Consider the following 19520-nt stretch of genomic DNA (forward strand, 5'->3'; position numbering starts at 1 on the left):
ACACACACAGTCCATCTCCATCATATTCTCACAAGTGTGTTGACAAAGAATACTAATGTCAGCTACTTGAAACGCTTCAGAGTTGTTGCAGCTTGAGATCAACATTTTTGCACCCTGCCTGCTCTCAATTTAGCACATAATGTGAAAATAATGTCGAAAGCCAAAAATCCCTTTTGGCGTTGACTGTTGCAATTGCTCAAGTACATTCTTGCTTTCTGACCTTTTTCTGGTCATTGAAACAGAGGTAACCTTTTAAAGAAGGATCATGTTGAGCAATTCTGCCTGGACAGGAAGTGAGTATGTGTGCTTAGCTTTTGCCAGAGGCTTATAGTGGCGTAGAGCGTTGAGGTTCTATCCTGTTTCAGTGTTTGGGTGTGGTCCCTCTCCCCGCTCCCACCTCCCTGGGGAGTAAGAACCGTGTTGCATAATGACTGCGTACTAGCTTGTTGTAAATAAAGCCCCTCTGTTCGGTCGTCTGGCAAAGCGCGTGGAAAATGCAGCGCCATGTGCTTGGTGACGTCCACAATGAAACCTTCCGTTGCCTCCCCGAGAGTGAGCTCATGGCTTTGCCTCAACTGGACAGAGGAGTTTGATCCTACCTGGGTGTGTTTGTCGCCACTCCCAGTCTAACACCGCGTGAAGCAATTACTTACAGACTGAGGTTGATTCATTCACGGTCCTAAGTTTGGATGACAAGAGGCTCGTGTATGGTTTTCTCAGAATCACCAGTAACACCTGACCTCAGACTTGTGATTCCTCTTCAAAATACAGTAGTTGTTCATTTTCTCCATCACGAAAGCCAGGGGCGGAACCAGCAGGGGTGCAATAAAAACATACTCTGCTTGACTAGCTGGAGAATTGGTTTCCTTTTGACAATGGTTTTCATCATCTTCTCACCTTAAGCACCATCATTACACAAAGTTCCGCTTTATCCATCCCAGAATCAAAATAGCTTCTTTTATAAGCCACCTTGGATTTAACTCCAGCGTTCGGAGGGGACAATCTCAAAATAAAATCACCACTCCTCCACCAACGAGGGTTTGTTCCAACTGCTTCTGTTTGACACAGAGCCTGCTTACTTCTTAACTCACTTACACAAAACTTCTGTGGGCTATGGACCAAAAAGGAGTCCCTTAAATTGTGATGCATTTTTGAGTGAATGTTATCTCTCATTTGTTCATCTCTGGCAGTCAATTTGGAGAATTGTCCTCAATTTCTCAGTTAATAATGCAATTATTGCATTAGTCTTATAGTGCTGGTGTCAAATGCCATTCTCATTTGAATGTGGTCTGTCTGTCCTCCACTCAACAGAGTGCCATTCAGTTGCACAAATGGCATTCAGAAGTAAACTTAAACGTAAATATTTTGTGCGTGTGTGTGTGCGACCCGGTTTAGAGTTGCTGTACAACCTGACGGCTGATGTGGATAAGAGACAAAAGAGCCTGCCTTCACGCGTCTACTTCATTCAGAGTGGCTCTCAGATCAGCCAAAAGAGCGAGCGGCTCAAATTGGACATCAACAAGGATGAGTGCCAGCGCTACACTGCCTATGTCAAAGTAAGTTTAGACGGTCTGGACCCCGTGTTGGCTTGTTTTCTTTGCTGTTGAACTCCCATAAATAGTCTCCTGAGTTTGTTTCCCACGACGGAAACACTTATGCAGTGTGACATTCGAACTATTTCCCTCTGAAGTTTGTTTTGATCTTCATCTGTTTATTTCAGAGGCAAAGTGCACACTTTTCCAGTTGAAATGTTTATGCGGTTTAATACAAATAAGCAACATTTACAATCAAGGAAGCAACATCACAGAATGTGTAGGCGGCTATGAGAATATTAGCTTCCACCTCCCTTCCATCAGTTGCTGAGGTTAACGTACCAGTCATGCGCTTGATGAAATCATGCTGTCATCGGGCTGTGTATTACTAGCATTGAGTGTACATGTCTCAGAAAAAGACACAAAGTCTCCGTTGTCATCACAGTCCCTCCATTATTTTCTGCTGTGATTATGCTGTGCAGCCATAGAGAGGGTCCACGTCCTGAGGGCACCGGCCATGCTTCCTTTCCTTATACATAGAAGCCCATAGTGCGTGCTTGTAAATTTCATGACCAGTTTTTATAGATAGATAGATAGATAGATAGATAGATAGATAGATAGATAGATAGATAGATAGATAGATAGATAGATAGATAGATAGATAGATAGATAGATAGATAGATAGATAGATAGATGGATGCCTGGTACTTTGTCTGTGGGAGGTTCAGCTACCTACTGGGGAGGAGACAGGGTGGGAGGTGGGAGGGGGTGCATGCTTCTCCTTGGTGATCCTCGGACACGATACGAGCATCACACAGCACAAATGGAGCAATGGGTTATTTTATCTACATTTATGTGCCTTTTCAAATCTGTCATCGACCACCTCTTTTTCGTATTCTTAAATAGCTTGTAAAATTGGATATCGGATTGCTAAAATTACGATTTACTGTCCAATCCATACTAGTGTTTTGTTTTTTTGTGTGTTTTTTTTTTGTAATTATGTCCTATCAACTCCCGAAACATCTATTGGGCTGTGGGTATTTGACAGGATTATCACCAACTGTGCAAATTCCCTTTAACCCTGTAATGCCTGACCCATCAAGGACTAGCCAGAAAAATCTGATTTGTGGGAACTGAGATGTTCATTTACCCTTATAAAAAATCCACGAAAATATTTTTGCCATGTCATTTTGTTTTAGATATTTGTCGTATCACATTTATAAGCTTTATGTAGATTACATCTGAAAATGATAATTTGGGGAAAATCATATTTTAATCCTGCGGTATCAAATTTGATACAGATGATTTAATTTAAGATAATGAATGAGTTACATAATGAAAATGCATTTATCAAATATGATACAAATGGCATTATAGGGTTAAGTCAGTAGCGATGGTCACGAGGAGGTGTTGTACTGTTATGGTTACTATTTGATTGTCCTCAACTAAAAGTGAAATAGTTGCCCTTGCATATTCTGTGCAGAGTCGTGTCTCTCCCAACTGACATTTGACAGTGCAAATCTTCTCCGACTGGCAAGGACACCAAATGGTGGAAAATGAAAATTTTGGATGGTGTGAAAATGAGAGCATGTCTGAAAACTCTGGTTTGTCATGTCATTGATGGGTGTTAGAGGAAATGGTCATGTAAAATGAATTATTGTGACGTGTCGAATTTTAACATGGTCATGCTGCAGGAACTATGTCATTTGGCTTGGTGTCCAATCCCATGTGTTTTGGCTGTGCTGAAAATCACAGCAGTAGCACAGGCTGAATGATTTAGTGAAATATGAAGGGGTACACACATCATGACCTGCTGTGACTCTTTTTTTCCAGCATGTGTTTGTCCTAAACTTTAAAGAGTCAGCATTACCAGAGGTGATGCAGTTGCCCTTTAAAGGAGTCTTGCTAACCAGTGGCGTCATTTGTCTTTCTCACATGTTTCCCCCACATCAACCAGCAAGTTCGCCCATTCCCCAGAAGAGGTATGCTAATAGAAAGCATCTGGTTTCCCCGTTCCATCCTTTTGGGTGGGTCGTAATTAAGCCTTACCAGGGAGTCGTTGTATTCAGTAGACACACAGAACAGGGGAGAGCACCTCAGCAGGGTGTAAGACTTGTGTTGCTTTTATGTCGGCGGGACGTAAAAGCTTATTTCTTGAGCCGTGACACTTGAGCGTTTCTTGATCGTCTGTCTTCCCTATTTGGTGGCCGAAGGCGTTTTAAAAGATGCACGAAAATACACTGTTAAAGTGGAATTTTTTTTGGCATAATGAAGAACTGGAACAGACGTGCTCAATTTCAACCATCTGAGTTCAAATGAAAAGTCTGAGACGAGTGGCTCAGTAAATCACACTTCGAGAAAACATAATATAACATCAGATATGGCATACGCAAAGGCTCGTACCTCATCACATATTCAATATTACCGCCTGAAATTATGCAAGTCTGTCATGTTGACCATTTTCAAAATGTTTTCGTTGGCATGGACGTGCGGCATACCAGCCGTCCAGATGGTCCAAATTTGGTTATTTTCGGCTAAATAACCCTCCCGCTTGCTTTTGCCCCCATTGGAAAATGTGATGTTGCACAGTTATGAGGAATTAAAATTGAAATGACCAGTGGGGCATGGGGGGCATGGAAATGACTCATGTTGACAGGTAAGCCAAATTCTTCAGTGTCATATGTGCATCTTAAATGTTTTGAATTGACATCCTTTTCGACTGTGGCGAGGTTTCCATGTTTTGTGTATATATAGATGTCTCTATATATATATATATATATATATATATATATATGCGTGATTTTTTAAGTGACAACATACTTAAGCCCAGCATGTTCTTGTGAACATTTAGGAGGAACCCCCATGGAAAGTTAGACTAGACCACTTATGGTTTGTAATATAGAATAAACAATGTGCGAGGGTTGAGTCAGGAAGATGTGAGGGATGATTTGTATTCTTCTTCTTCTTGTCTCATATCAATGGTATTTTTCTGCCGGTCGGATGGTTTGTGTAGTTGTCAAATGCAGCTGGTTTGGAATCGATGACCACTCAATGCGCTCTTCAGTTGCAGAATGTTCAGTGGAGCGACAGGTGCAGTGTTAACATTACTTTGGGATAAACAGTCTCTCTCACTAAAGCATAGTTATGATTCACTATGTCTATGCATAGTCGACATGGCTTGCATTGATTTGATTCATAGCTCGTCCAAGTAAACAAACTCTTTCACCTAATCCCTTATTAGGTGCTCCGCATTTCTGGTGAACTCTGTCATGCTTATGGCTTGTTTACATCTACCGTAAAGTGTCCATCGCCATACGTGTGTTTTGATTCCAGCGGGTCCATCAGTCGATGCATTTCTGTCTCCATGGAGGAGCTAAAATAGGCCGCCAAAGCCCTGCCTGTAGCAGTTGTCCGTTTAATTTAGCTTGTAAGTGCCCTGCTTGCTGCACCCCAAACACGTGCACTTTGCTGTGGCCTATATTCCACTGCCCCACTAAAATTTGCCTGGCACCAACACAGAAAGTTCACAGAACTTGTGTTGCGTCTCTGGTGACGGGGAGGAGATCTCACCACTTCTCATTGTTTTGATTCACAGTCAGCTTGTCAGCAGCTGTTTTCGGGACAAAGCACTGAAAGGTTTTTCGATCAGCCCCACTCTCTGTACATTTAGCCAGTAATCTCTTTTGTAAGTGACTTAACAAATATGTAGAAACTTGTAGCAGCTCAAGAACTACATGCACAATCTAGTTTGGGCTAAACAGAGCTAAATGGTAATTGGTTTTGAATGTACGATGACCGCAAGACTCATGATGCTTCTGAAGTTTCTTAACATTGTTTAAATAACTTTGAAAAACATTTTTGTTCAATTACGTCCTCCAAACCAAAAGGCAGCATCATATTATGTGATACCGCGTAGTAACTGTTTGTAGTAATCTGGGAGTGGGGGTGGTGGGTCTACTTTTTTCGTAAGCAAGAACATGCTGACTTTCTTCTACAGTACCACAATCCACAAGTAGATTATATTGCAACAGCGGTGCTGATCAATGAGTTTACTCTGTAGGGTGACGGGTCTGCTTTACTTCTCCATCATGCCGGCATCTATGGTGACACATTGGGACACAAGCATCATTCCATTTTCCCCATTGTTGATGACTAACGGCGCTTGGGAACAGACGTATGATAAACTCCATAAATATTAGACGTAGCCATGCGCTGCTTATTCTCTCACTGCTTATTCTCTTGTGATTAACACTGCTACACCACGAGAAAAGACAGGCCTTCAAAAATAAACAATCCACCAGGTTCAACACAATTCGAAATAGAAATAATGTCACAGTGCAGATATTTTATTATATTATTAATAGTCACATAAGTGTAAAGCAAAATTAATTAACTAGCGTTAATAGTAAGGCGTAAGCTAAAATACGCGTGGAGACGTTAGAGTTGTAGGCCCTTAGTTCACTGAATTTTTGTATATTTGCCTGTCTTTATATTCTCTTAAAATTCCTTTTGAGGCTGGTTTTGGGAATATCTGTTACAAAATAAAGTTGCACTAAAAGCAAATTGCCTTCTGACAACCGTATTCTGAACTGTTTGACCTTAGGGGACTACTTCCAATGTCGGTGTTTTTTTATTTATTTATTTAATAAAAGCACTATTCAGAAGGCAAAATTGTCAAGTGCAAAGTAAAAATCGAAACAGTGACCTATACATTTACCAGCTACATCATTTTTGGTGGTCAGTCAAGTCTATCCTTAAATCCTTTATCCACTCCTTCAGGTGAGTGTTCAAATGTTCCATGTCATTGGCACCTGGCAGTTTTCTCTTGAGAGACAAACAGGAAACCCTGGTGAGAGAAAAGCAAACCAGGAGTTCCTGTAACAACCTCCCAAAGAGTCCCCCATGTGGATATAGTCCCAGAGACGGCAACGCACGGCGCGTGGAAGCCCAAAGCCGGCCGGGCCTGCTGTCACACTGCCTGCTTTGTTTGCCGTTCTACCGTCAAAATACAGACTCGGCCGAAACGTGCACTTCTCTTGATGCCGCCTTCTTGGTTTCATTTACCAAGAGAGCTGATACAGTAAAGGTACATAGCGGGAAGGTAATCATACCCAGCTGTCGTCTGTCACACACGACTGCGCGTCAAGCATCGTGTCTAAAGAATATAATTAAAATGAGCTGTAACAATATCTAGAGTGGAAAACGTCAGTGGCTAATACTTGGTGCTTTGTCCCGGAATTCTGGCTGTTTCTATCACAAGGTAGTAAAGATGAATTATTCCAGTTAAATTTAGCAGAGACTAATATTTTCGTCAGGATTTCCCTACATGGTCGTGCCAGAGGGAACGTGAGACAGTTCTTCTTCAGCCTTGTTTTGGGAGTGCACAGTACAGTAAAACATTTGAAGTCGTTCTCATAAATGTGCAATCGAGTCATTAGTAGGGTGTTGTTTCTGCCGTGGATCATTTATACCGAGTCTGTTCTTGCCATCGTAAATCCATCGTCATATCTCACTCACCAAAACTTGCGCCGAATTGGATGATTCGTTGACTTTGGCAGCTCCGCTTACAGAGCAAAATGGTTCCGCAGGATTTTGGCTGCCTGCTTACCACACGATGCCACCGCAAGGAAACGTTATGGGTGGCCAAGTCTGACCACAATGAAGGAGATTCTCTCGCCATGTTTTCCCCAACTTGCACTGCAGAGGAAACACAAGCGAGTTATCCTATGGAGAGGGAAGACAAAAGGCTGCCGTGACTTCATCACTTGGCGGCCCTTCCCTGAGACATGGCCGTGACCGTGTTGTCATTTCCCACTTCTCTTTGTTAATGGTTGTTATTTTAGATGTCAACATCATCCTGCGCTTCCTGCGTCAATAGCCAACGTCTGCAGCAAAGTGAACATAAAATGGCATACACGAGACATCTGTTTATATCCAGCCAAGCGAGCTCTTGAAGAATGACTTTAGTATAATTGGCTTTGTGTGTTGCAGCTTTATCTGGGTTGGGCCCATAAATAATGTCTCCAATGACAACAGTAAAGCAGAAGCGGCCAAAGGCGTTTGCGCGGAGTGACGAAATCGGCTGCAGGAAGCATCTGGAGCCTTCTTCCATCACCGGGATGGAAGAGTCTCAAACACAAACACTGCACTTTTTAAGCCATCCCTCCCTGCTGCTTTCTCTTGAATTTGAGAGCTGTTCACTGTTAGATTAGCGCTCGAAGGCAGCTTTCAAAAAAATAAGATTCTTCGAGCACCAGAATCATTTTAATGGTTTTGTGCAAGCATAGCTTGAATCCGCATCCGGGTAGCTTGAACCGATTGCATGAGTGTGGAGATAATAAACTTCCTGTTTATGGATGAAAGTTAATCACCATGTTGGAGGAAGCTAATTTTTCAAAGTGAGGAAGTCTTTAAAGGGCTCTTTTTCTAAACAACAACAGAATTATGGCTCGCTCAGTGAATTATTTGACAATGAAACTGCCTGCTTGCATGCAAATGAAAAGGTTTATTTGAAGACAATTATTTTGTTTCCTTTTTTTATGAGCTCTCTGAGATACTTGCTGTAGTGGTGACCCGACTCTATTTGATTACCCGTTGTTAAGAACCCAAACTGCTTCCTTAAAAGGATGTCGTCTGGACTCTGCTTTCCACCCCGATGAGGTTTTTGTTTAGTTTCTTGCACGTGACTTGGCAGTACTCAGCCGGGATAAGTGACGGGTTAAAGGTAGTAGACTGATGATGATGATGATGATAATGACGATTACAATGATGACGGGTAAGTTGGGTTAAGAATTCATGGAATGTAGACTCTGTAAGCACAAACTTTTTTCTTTTTCTTTTTTTTTTTTTTGACCAGCCCGCCTCTTGGTTCTGCTACCGTGCTGCTTCGGGGTCATTTCCAGAATTAAATCCCTTGTTCCTGAAAATAGACCAGAAGCAAAGTCCTGATTGAAAATAAAACAATGTGAGAGGATTGAATGAGAAAGCTGTGAGAAAACACATATGTGTATTTATAGGCGATTGGCAGGCTTTCATATTCAGATGGTACAGAACACAACTGTGGTCACTGGAATTGAATCAAGTAGCTGTTAATGGAACGCAGTAAAAATAACAACACAGATTATTTTGGTATGTTTGAGCAGTAAGCCTATTCCATCTGCCTGTTTCAAGCAGGAACTTCAGGCACCTATCTCTCCTCTCCTCTCCTCTCCTCTTATGAAACCCAGCTGTGGTTTTCACTATCCAAGGGTCAAACGTTGGATGCCTTCTGAATGAGGCGATAAAGGTTTAACTTCATTTGCATTGACCTGAGTGGTGTTTGAAATAGATGGACATGAAGATAGATTTGCAAAAATGTAAATGTTGGCTCTGTATATCACCCGAGTGGAACTGCACCCGGCAGGCCTCTGTTGGCTCATCTTGGCCAAGTCATCACATGCAAAAAGCTGGGTTTCAGTTGTGTTGTAAAAAAAATGAAACACTGACTTGAAATTGCACATTGGCAAATACTTTTGTCAACTAATATTGCGCGTGCCTGATATTTCAATTGTGAAACAAGATTCTAGTATGACGGTGCAAATGCTTTCCAAGAGGAAGTATGCGTTTGCTCATGAGATGTATTTCAACACAGCTTTACGGTGTCGCGCAACGCTCTATTTCACAATAATAATTTTTGTTTTGTGGAAAGGAATCCTTATATGGGTGAGATAATGATTTAGATCGACATACTCGAACTGCACAAATAATTCCAAGTAAACAAAAGCATTGTGAAAGTACATGCCGCCGACATTTGTCACAGTGATGACCTTGGACCCGTTTATGAACAGGAACAATCATATTGGTCCACTCCAGCACTACAGGAGGTGGTCATATGCAAATGTTAAACAATTAAAGAGAAGACATGACCATTTTATTCAAAGAAATGAGTTTCGATGATAACGTGTTCATGGTCATTTTAACATGACCTTGCAAACAAACAAATGCAACCAAATCCTACCATTGGAGTTGTATTGCCTACTGTATTGCGATTCAGAAATGACCTAAGTTAATAAAACTGGTTCTCGCAAACATAATTTGCCTTGATAAACTGATTTAATAATACGTTAAAGAAGCTCATAAATTGACTTTTGCAAAGTGGACAATGTGCAATAATCTCTTCAATGCTCGGTTTGTTTGGATTGTGTCAGGTTCACTCTGCTGTGACGGACAGCAGGTTGTGGAGGTTATCAGGTTAATGCCCGAAGCTGGACAAACATCTCTGCCTCCCTCGGCCGCTAACATCAGACAGGCCGAAGGTTTGATTGCGTGTTGGATGTTTGTTGAAGTTTGTCAGAGCATACATCTGGTGTGAGCTGTACTTTCCAATGCCTCTCGAGAGTCCAAAGTCCAAATGCATGTTTTGCTGGCTTGTGAGCTTTTTTGTAATCAGGGTTGGAATTATGAACGAATTTGTGTAATTTTGCAGACATGATTTTCCTTCTCTTGAACTTTGCAAGGGTTAGGCTAAACCAAACTGTAACCCTCATGTGAAAAGTCATCTGCATAGTGTTTTTTTTTAAAATAAACTTTGGCACTTTATAAAGCGCTTTTAAAAGGGTAGTACACCATCCAGACACAACATTTTCACACAAAGGAAGTAGGAAACTGATGTGGTCATAAACTCAAACTTATGTATGCGCAGAATCCGGCCATACGTCATTAAGTGGCAAACAATAAGCGGAATAAGATCATAAACAGTTTGAATTAAACATGTATCCACCCAGTCGCTCTGTCCTTGAGTCTGACAGAACAGGCCAACTGTCGAATGCAGGCGGTTGCTATTTGCTTTGACACGTGTGCCAATTCATACCAACTGTAGTAGGCCTATGTGGTGTCAAAAATAAAACCGATAAACAAGAATTATGACTTGGCTTCACTTAGCCACCAATGACTAAATTTGAGAGGCTAATGAAGTGTATGTGAAATGAGCAAGTAACGTGCTGCACTGTGATTAAGCATTTTCTAGTAAGGTAACTGACATACGTGTCTTTTCTGTGCATCTGCGATTAGGTCATTTAAGTGGAGCGTTTTACATGTTGGCAGGATATCACTTCTCCTCAGAATTGCCCTGTGATTGACTGGTGACCAGTCTAGCACGTAGTCAACCGCGTTGGGCTCCAGCTCGTGCTGTGACCCTGAACATTATGAAATGATGGAGATGGATGGAGGATAGCTGACATGTTTATGCTGTTTTCAAGCAGTACTCACAACTTTTAGTAGTGTATCATTGCCTTGTGTCACTATAAAACGGTGAAGTGTGAATATGCTTTAACGCTTGACTATTTCCTACCGAATGCTCATGAAAACAACTTTGTCAGTTACATACACACCTAGAGAGCTTTATAAATTGAGAATCGCTCTCTGGAGACAGTGCTTCCCATTACTACTTTAGGCCAGACTTCTCACATCCTCAAACAAGATTGTGGTTCTTGTGGAGCACAACACTTTTCTTCACATTTCTGGACATTTTGCCATAGCCCAGTATATGCTGGAAGCATTCTTGCCAGTAATGCACGTCTCATCATACACACATGTCACGCTAACGTTTGGACAGGCTGGATTCATTCATCACTTCACTCAAAAGGTTTTTCCATTTGGGCTTAGATTCCCTGGCGTTTAGCCCTCCAATGAAAGGGCCTCAAGCTGCAAGTCATCCAAACGTCTATTGTCCTAATAAGGAGTAGCGCGTGTGTGTGTGTGTGTGTGTGTGTGTGTGTGTGTGTGTGTGTGTGTGTGTGTGTGTGTGTGTGTGTGTGTGTGTGTGTGTGTGTGTGTGTGTGTGTGCGTGTGTGTGTGTGTGCGTGTGTGTGCGTGTGTGTGTGTGTGTGTGCGTGTGTGTGTCCCATGAGTAGAATCCAGCCATATGCTTTTGAGGGTTTGGCTGAGAGAGTAACTCTTGTGCATTTCAGATGAGCATGAGACGTTTAAAGATCAGAGCCTTATGCAGCCTGACGTCACTCCTCCCATAGAACCACTGCAGCGGAGCTATGCTCCTAAACCAAAGGGGTGCTCGGTTATGAGAGAGAGGGGGGTAGGGACGGGGGTGCTTGGTTTGTTACCATTATGTTGATCAGATTAACATGTATCAGAGCTTCTAGGGGAATACCAAGGTGGTGTTTTGCAATGATCTAATAAGCCTCATTGATTGAATTCTTTTGAGTGCAAACATACATTATGTTTACGTATGGACATAAAACATGAGCACATACCAAATACAGTGGCTCTGAGTATGAACATAAACACAGAGCGTAGGCTCTACCTTTGTTCCACTGTGAGGTGGTGTTGTGAATAAAGGTTTGTGCAACAGCTGTTTTCTTTCATAGCACAGCGAATGGCAAGCCTCCTGTGATTTCACTACATTCATACAAAATGCAAAGAAAGATTACTGAACAAAAAGAAAAACAACTCTCGTAACATGAATAACTGTCATATTTGAGAATTTACAGTTCCAAAGGATAGTTGGAAAGAAAATACTTCCTGCTGGGTTACAGTGTGACTGGAAGCATGAATAAGTCATTGGTGGGAAGGTGATAAGGGATTACAGTGATGATGCTGTAATTCTGTCGTTTACACCTCTGGGCTCTGTTGTTGGATGGAAATTGTCTTTTCCCAGCCAATCCTCACAGCATCCAGCATTTGCATAAAAATCACAGCGTTCTGAGCGCAGTAAGTCCAAGTGCTTCAAATGTGGAAACGGAAATAGACTCGCTGGGGTCCATGCTTGACGTTGGCTGTTAAACTGCAAGCTCTCCCCTTGTGGATGATGTCGTTGGCCGTGCATGTACCATGGGCACTCCCAATTGTGCATCTGTGCGTGACAATATCCCCCACACCTCTTGCACGAGTAATTGGGGTGGGTGCTATTCAAATATTTTATAGATGCTAATGATTATAACCCGTACAAGGAATAGATTTTAACAATTACTCATAAGGATTGTCCCATGCTAGTGGTCTGATCACTTCCACCATGCACATCCATGGAACGCCAAATTTGTCAGCCTTTGCCTCGATCACCACCTCCAGTTAGACCTGCTTTCAGCAAGTCTAATATCAAGTCTGAACGGCCAAAGAGGCGCAACACGGGCACCGATCTACCAAACTGGGGCCCAGAGACAGCACCTAGAAAGGAAAAAAGTGCACAAACATGTTTATTGTTTTACAGTAGTGACTCAGGCTGTCTAACAATGACACTGGTGTCATGATGTCAAGATAAAATCTTTATAAAAAGACTTATGACCGAATTAATTAATGCTGCCTATGCTCAACAAGGAATTCTTCCTTAAGTGATAGAAGTGTCTCGCTTCTTCTCTGGCATGTTTGCATGCTGCTGTTTTCGCCAGGGTTTAAACGGTCATCCTGTTGACTGAGGTCAAGTACCATGTCACAGGAGTTGTCAGATGATCCGGCAACAAAACACCCCCTAAATATTCTGACACGCTACACTTCCTGTGCTAAGATGTTTGAGATGTCACATACCATCGTGTCACTATTGAAGCCAATGGTCAGAAGTAGTTCATCTGTCCGCAGGGTTGTGGTTTGAGCCCCCCTCCCTCCCCCCCAAAATGGTGTCTTGTTTTTGGAGGACTGCTCGTCTGCTTCTTGACTACTTTTGAGGTGCTCTTCAGCAAGGCATCACGGCTTCCATCTACCTCAGCACCTTCAGTGGTTCCTTCGCTCCTTGCATGCCTCCATGTGCATGATCTAGTCCTCTGGGTCGGGTACAACAAACATCATGCAAATAGAATTTCCCCTTGAGGCATCATGATCAGCATAATACCTATAAATGACAAGTCATATCAGACTCAGAAGGGTCTTAAAAGTGACTGGTTTTGTTCCCTTTTTTCATTTCCAACGCATTCCCAGCAACGCTGTCATTCGACCCTTAAGGAGTCCTTTGAAGTAACAATGACCTCTCACAAGCGTTCTGTTGTCAACTGTTTATTGTCAAACAGTTGTGGACGATACTTCCATAAATTCAGCCCGCAGTTAACACTATGTGAGTCGCCTTTTCAGTTGGTGCTTAGGAATTCCTGTGTGTGATTTCGGCGCTGGAGCGGGGGTGTTTGTGCCAGGGGTGTGGTGCCAATTGGGAGCTTTTGATCAAGCGATAAGTGAAAAACGGAAGCCGTGCAGCGTATTAGTGGACAGCCTCCATCACGTATGATGCGAGCCTGCTGCAAGTCCTGGGAGTTTAGTCGGCAAACGTGTTTCTTATGTCAAAATGTCCCCGTCTGCGAAATATGGGTTGTTCTATTTATGGGAATCCATTCACAGTGCAGTCGAGTGATTATGCCGATTTAATAAAGTCACTCCTTCAGCATGGAATTGTGCAGTTACACAACATTTCAAGTCATTATGCCCCATTGCCCCCTGAACCCTAAGTTCTCACGTGGCTTGCGAAAATGTGAGATAAGCAGTGGGACGTTAGGGGCTCCAGGCCCGAGCAATGAACTCCCGTGGGGGTTCAGTTCACAAAGGGGCCAGTGGACAGGCGCCATTAGAAGCATGCTGGTTTAATGGCTACTTGGGTGGAGACTTTGGCCGGCAAATCTGCCGCCGTTTCTCATGTGCTCACTCCAACGCTGGTCATGTTACTACCCTCCAGCCGAACAGCGGCAAAGCGCAAACAACACAGTCTCTGTCCAGTGCAGCATGAATCTCAGTCCACTGATGGATTGGAGTGTGACCTCTGTCTCTGGCCAACTGCTTTATGGTTATTGATCAGTAGTACTGTGAGAGTGTGCACTGGGTAAGTGACACAAAATGAATCTGCTTTTGGTCCTGATGTGTCCAACTAAGTAGACACTGGGAGGGGGAATGAAACGACTAAACCCCCTAAAAAAGGTTCATATCCATAATTGAAATCCACAAGATTCCAGACAGACATGCTACGTTTTTGTTTTTTACCTGTGTAAATGTAAATGTATATTAAACTCTACATTTCTATTCACCTTTAACTTGTTGCGGACACAAATTATGGTTACTGCTTATATCCGGGAGGTGAGTCTCTTCACGTTTCTTAATGGTGTCAACTTATTGTCCTTTTAGCCGTACCGCAATTTAAGGAGCAGAGATGTTGCTGTTTTTAAATGTATGGTTTTGTTGTCATCATTTGTACTCTTCAGTGGTGGTATCCTAAAGCACGCACAAAAACACATGTGCTGACATCTGTTGATGGCTGGACCTTTCCTGAAAATATGAGTTGAACACCAAATTGTATGGGGTCAGAGGCATTTAAATAAAGTTTTCACTGCATGTAAAGTATCACACGAATCTAAGATTATTCATTATACAAAGCCCTAAACTCAGTGTAGTCACCAACCAAATAAAGTGATATCATTTCCAAGGCCAGCGTTTTATCTGCATGCTACACCGCTTCCCAAAACAGGCCCAAATCTTCTGTTTCTGTCTGTTCTTGTCCTCCTCTAATGAGAGCTGCTTCCTGCTATTACTCTCTCACTGGTGATGAGCTGGGTGGGTTCTCCACTTGTGATGCTCAGTGTGTTCAAAGCCCAGACTGGCTGTGTGCCTGTCTTAGTAAAGAGGATGGGTGGGTGGTCAATGGAAAATATTGTGAAAGTGGGCAGAATGGAGTGTGTGATGCCCGGAAACAAAGGGTGTTTTCATTGTGGATTTTGGCTCACTGTTGTTAGATTACTGTTCAAGCCTCTGCGTGGTTATACTGTTGACTTTGAGACAGCGTGACCTGATCCACGGGCAAAGGAGATGAAAAGTTTTTTTTTTTTCCGTATTATTCCGTCATTAATAACGAAGATTTGAGAGTTGATCAAATGTAGCTCTATTTTTTTTTTCTCTCAACATGTTTCCAAAGCCGATGCCAAATCAAACTGTCCTCCCGTGGTCTCTGATTAAGCCACTGGATACACAAGAATAGTCCTCACAGGCACAATTAGATTTAAAAAAAAAGTTGCATGTCTTCAGAATGATGACTCTGAACATCGTCATCATCAGTGGCTCCGCTTGCTTTAGTTTCAGTAAATTAAGTGCTTTGATGGGTTGCGTAAATCAGAAAATAAAAAGCAACTGAGATGATCTTGCTTTGGAAGAATTCACTGCAAGCATTGATGTGGATTGAAAATCGGATTGCATTTTATTTGAGTGCCATCAGTCCGCCCGCCACTTAAATTTTATTAACATCTCCATGGCTGTTGGATTACAAATGTGTTGCAATTTTATACTTTTTTACACACAGTTTATATTGTTAAGATTCCAAACTGTTGAGGGGTCAATTTAACAATAAACAGACAATTATTCCTGACTCTGCTTGACCATGAATAGGCAAACTTGTCTAACTTGTGTCTTATGGAGCACAAGTCACAATAACTGCCATTTTTGTTTGTTATTGCCGTTTTTTAACAGAAAGATGTGAAGGACGTGTTCACAGCCATCACGTTTGAGGTGGCATACAGCCTTGGGAAGCATGTGGTAGGTGGACATCAGGATGGAGACTTGCCTGCTCTCACCCCTGTGCTTCGGTGGAGGAAAGGAAACAAGATCGCAGTGAGGAACGAGGTATAAGACACTGCTGAACATGGGCATTCTGGGCCAAGTCTTGTTGTGGTTCCTCCAAGTTGATTTACAGTGATGCAAATATTTTATTTATTTATTCTTGTGGCCAAAGCAAATCATTATGGTTTCATCCAAATTACAAACAGTTCCGACATCAAATCTAAAGTAATTGAGCATCCAATTTGATGACATGTCAGCAGGCAGCTCATCATAAATGAGCAAAGCGGAGTGCGCCACTTGATTGCAACCAGCAGAGGTGCTGTTGCTTTAGCCCCTCAATAACATGATGCCATCTCAGACCTCCATTTTTCAACATATCCAGGCAGCATGAATCCGCTCACCACAGCATTTGAAAAAATGAAGATCCAATGTGGTGGTTACCAGCTTGCACCTGTAGTATGGCAACTTGAGGATACTACTAACTGCTGCTAACTTTCACGCAAATGTTGGTGGGTTGAAGTCCTAGTCAGCGCACCACTTCCAGTCCTGAGCCCATATAAAAATGGGTGGGTTATGTCAGGAAAGGGCATGTGATGTCAAAAGCTGTGCTAACCAAATCACGTGACTGACTTGCTGTGGCAACCCGACAGGGAAAAGCCCAAAGTCGCTTCTTCTGTGGTGGTTACGAGTTTGTTATTGTCCGTGTTAGGTTTTCTTGAGTGGAATCCAAGAGACAGGTTCATTTATTTTCACTGTCGCCACCTCTAACCTAGCCCACATGTTTCCAAGACGGGCTACACGTCATGCAAAAAAGGAAGGATGATGTCTCTCAACACCCGCAAATTGCATTATCTGAATCAAGCAATACGGTAACATTAAACGTAACAACTTCTGATCTGCTGGTCGTAAAGTTTCTCAGTGTGGATTAGCCTGACCATAGAAAGATTGATGACAAAGTCGAAGATATGCTGCAAGTAAGCTGGCCGTCCTGTCGATGACATATGTCAACACAACACTGCCCCCTAGACGGAGTAGCAAGTCATTGTGAACTTTTGTGTGTTCCTCCTCAGACTTGGTTTGAGAAGAACTGCCTGTCAGACGACTGTGCTGCAGACCTGCGTCTCCATGGAAAGCTGTTGCTGTCTGGGTAAAAACAAATCTACTACATCATTGTTCAGATTCAGTCTGATTTGGACCTTTTTGCAAAGAGAAGCCATCAGCCTTGTGGGTGTGGGTCCATGACGCATGCTTGGAGGATGTCCATATGTTTTTCCATGCACATGGAGTTCCCTCTCTTTTTATGGAGTATTACTCTATGAACTAACTCACAAACGTTTTTTTGCTAGATGTTTTTTATTATTTTAAAATAATTTCCACTATAATTTCGTGAAACAGTCCCACATCATTAGCAGCCTCTTGTAGAAGATTTAATCTGAGAGGTCTTGCTAACTTCTCTTCAAATGTCTTTGTTTGTCATTTATGTTAGTTATGGAGCTATGGAAATTTGATTCCGATGCGAGGACAGATGTTTTCTGACTTTCATCCTCCCTCTTTGACATATGTCTATGTAATATACTTGTAGTTTACTTTATGTTTTAATCAGGGCACACAGCAGGCCCCATTTGGCCCTGGGAGGAGTAAGGAACGTCTCGTTGAACTTGACCATCTCAAATGCCGGAGATGACGCCTACGACACCAACGTCTATCTCAACTTCTCCCGAGAGGTTTTCTATATCAACTTCTGGCAAAAGGTGAGTTTCAAGCTTGGTTGGCAGTTGTTTGCCCTTCTTTCATTTATGTCTTAGGTTAAAATGTATGCAATAAAAGTAGGCGAAACAGTAGGAGAATAAAGACAGACCAATGGCAGATGGCTTTATATACCAAATGCAGAAGATTCCACATGTGGGCACATCCTTCATATTCCCACGGTGCTTCACACGTCATTGCAATATCCTATGTCACTGTATAAATGAATTTTGATTAGAGCTATTACTCTTCATGGAAATTTAATCATGATGTCATCCTTGACAATAAAATCCAACCCTCTGCCATCCCCTGCAATACCTGGAGGAGAGATTTTCTGCAAAGCAAATGGATTCCACAGTGGCAACCTTTGCCTCAAACGCACGTCACTTGGAAGAGGAAGCAAGCAAGTCTAGTCCAGCTCAGAAGCGCCCCATCAGTTTGCTTTTTAGATTGCGCACAGGACCACATCCTGTCATCAGGCTCACACCAGAGCCAAGTGATTGATGAAAGCTCACATTCTCACATCCAATGATATGAAATGACGAGGTGAAATTCCATTTCAGTGGAACGCGAGGTATAGGCAAGTTGTATGAGAAACGCAGATTTGGAGTGCCCCGGTAAATTTAATGTCCCCCCTGCTGACGTCATTTATCAGGTTGCCAAGATTTGCTGCAGGAACCTGATAGTTCGGGTGACCTGCTGCACAGAGGAAGCAGGAAGCCAACTATAGGAAGAGGTGACAAACAATCCATTGACCAGATTTAATGCTCTCAGAGACCTTTCTAATTACTACCGGAGAAGACTAAAGAGATATGCTCTTGATTGATGCAAAGCTCAGAGGCAAACTTTCAGTCTTCCCCAGGGCAATTTCTCTAGAAAACTCAGCATGAACTTGTCTGCCCCTCAGATTTAAGAGTGAGGGGTCTTAGCTGGCTGTTGTTTTTCAATATAAGCTATCAAAAAGCTTTGGAAGTCAAGTGCTTTGACAAGGCTGGCTGAGACTTCTGTGGGGCTGCACCATCTTCAGTGCTTCCTTTTTTGACATCATGTCAAATGGAAAAGATGCATACATGTTTAGAACTGCCAGGGGAAATGTAGCGTCTATGGACGCTACAGCGTGATGTGATCACTGAAAAGCTATTTGAACTTGAAAACAGCAGCAGTGTGACCAAGCTACTGAGAAGTGGAGTTTACTTTAACTAGTAATGGTGCTACTACCTGACGGTAGCTCAAACTATTTTACACTCTCAGACACCTCTGAATTGCTTAGGAAGGAACAAATCTATATAATGAATGTATGAATTATTTTATCAATTAAGAGCAACATGTGTGGGATGGTTTTGTACAGTCGTACCACAATTCTAAAGTTGTGGGTTAGGATTTGTGATTGTGCACTCCAGCCTTATTCTCCCCAGGTTAGCCTCTGTTTCCTCCAAGTATCTCCCACTTACCAAAAACCAAAATGTTGAGTTCATTGGGAAATTGTCTGAACTTGCGACATGAATTTTATCTACAAATTTGTGGAACAGAGAGCCAGTGGAGATATAGATTGTAGATGTAGAACAATGACGTTATACTTGCAGAATATATTGCCAAGGGGGACAAGGTAAGTGCTAAACAGTAGTGGGCCAAGAACAGACACCTGTGGAACACCTGAAGTGACTGGAAATTAGTGGAATTTGAGAGTTTTGAGCTGGATTCACTCAATGCAGTTAGAAAGATAGGATTTTAAAA

The 19520-nt window shown here is 42.4% G+C and overlaps 1 protein-coding gene across 1 annotated transcript in view; it reads left to right on the forward strand.

The window, feature by feature from the left end:
- itga9 (integrin, alpha 9) overlaps window positions 1–19520 on the forward strand; it is a 46390-nt gene that overhangs the window by 15247 nt on the left and 11623 nt on the right. Inside the window, exons 15-18 of the mRNA XM_052079589.1 lie at window positions 1396–1556; window positions 15951–16103; window positions 17111–17187; window positions 17644–17791. Coding sequence (XP_051935549.1) covers window positions 1396–1556; window positions 15951–16103; window positions 17111–17187; window positions 17644–17791 — 539 coding nt within the window. The remainder of the gene's footprint in view (window positions 1–1395; window positions 1557–15950; window positions 16104–17110; window positions 17188–17643; window positions 17792–19520) is intronic.

The sequence above is a fragment of the Hippocampus zosterae genome, chromosome 11 (assembly GCF_025434085.1).
Source record: "Hippocampus zosterae strain Florida chromosome 11, ASM2543408v3, whole genome shotgun sequence".
NCBI classification, from domain to species: Eukaryota; Metazoa; Chordata; class Actinopteri; order Syngnathiformes; family Syngnathidae; genus Hippocampus; species Hippocampus zosterae.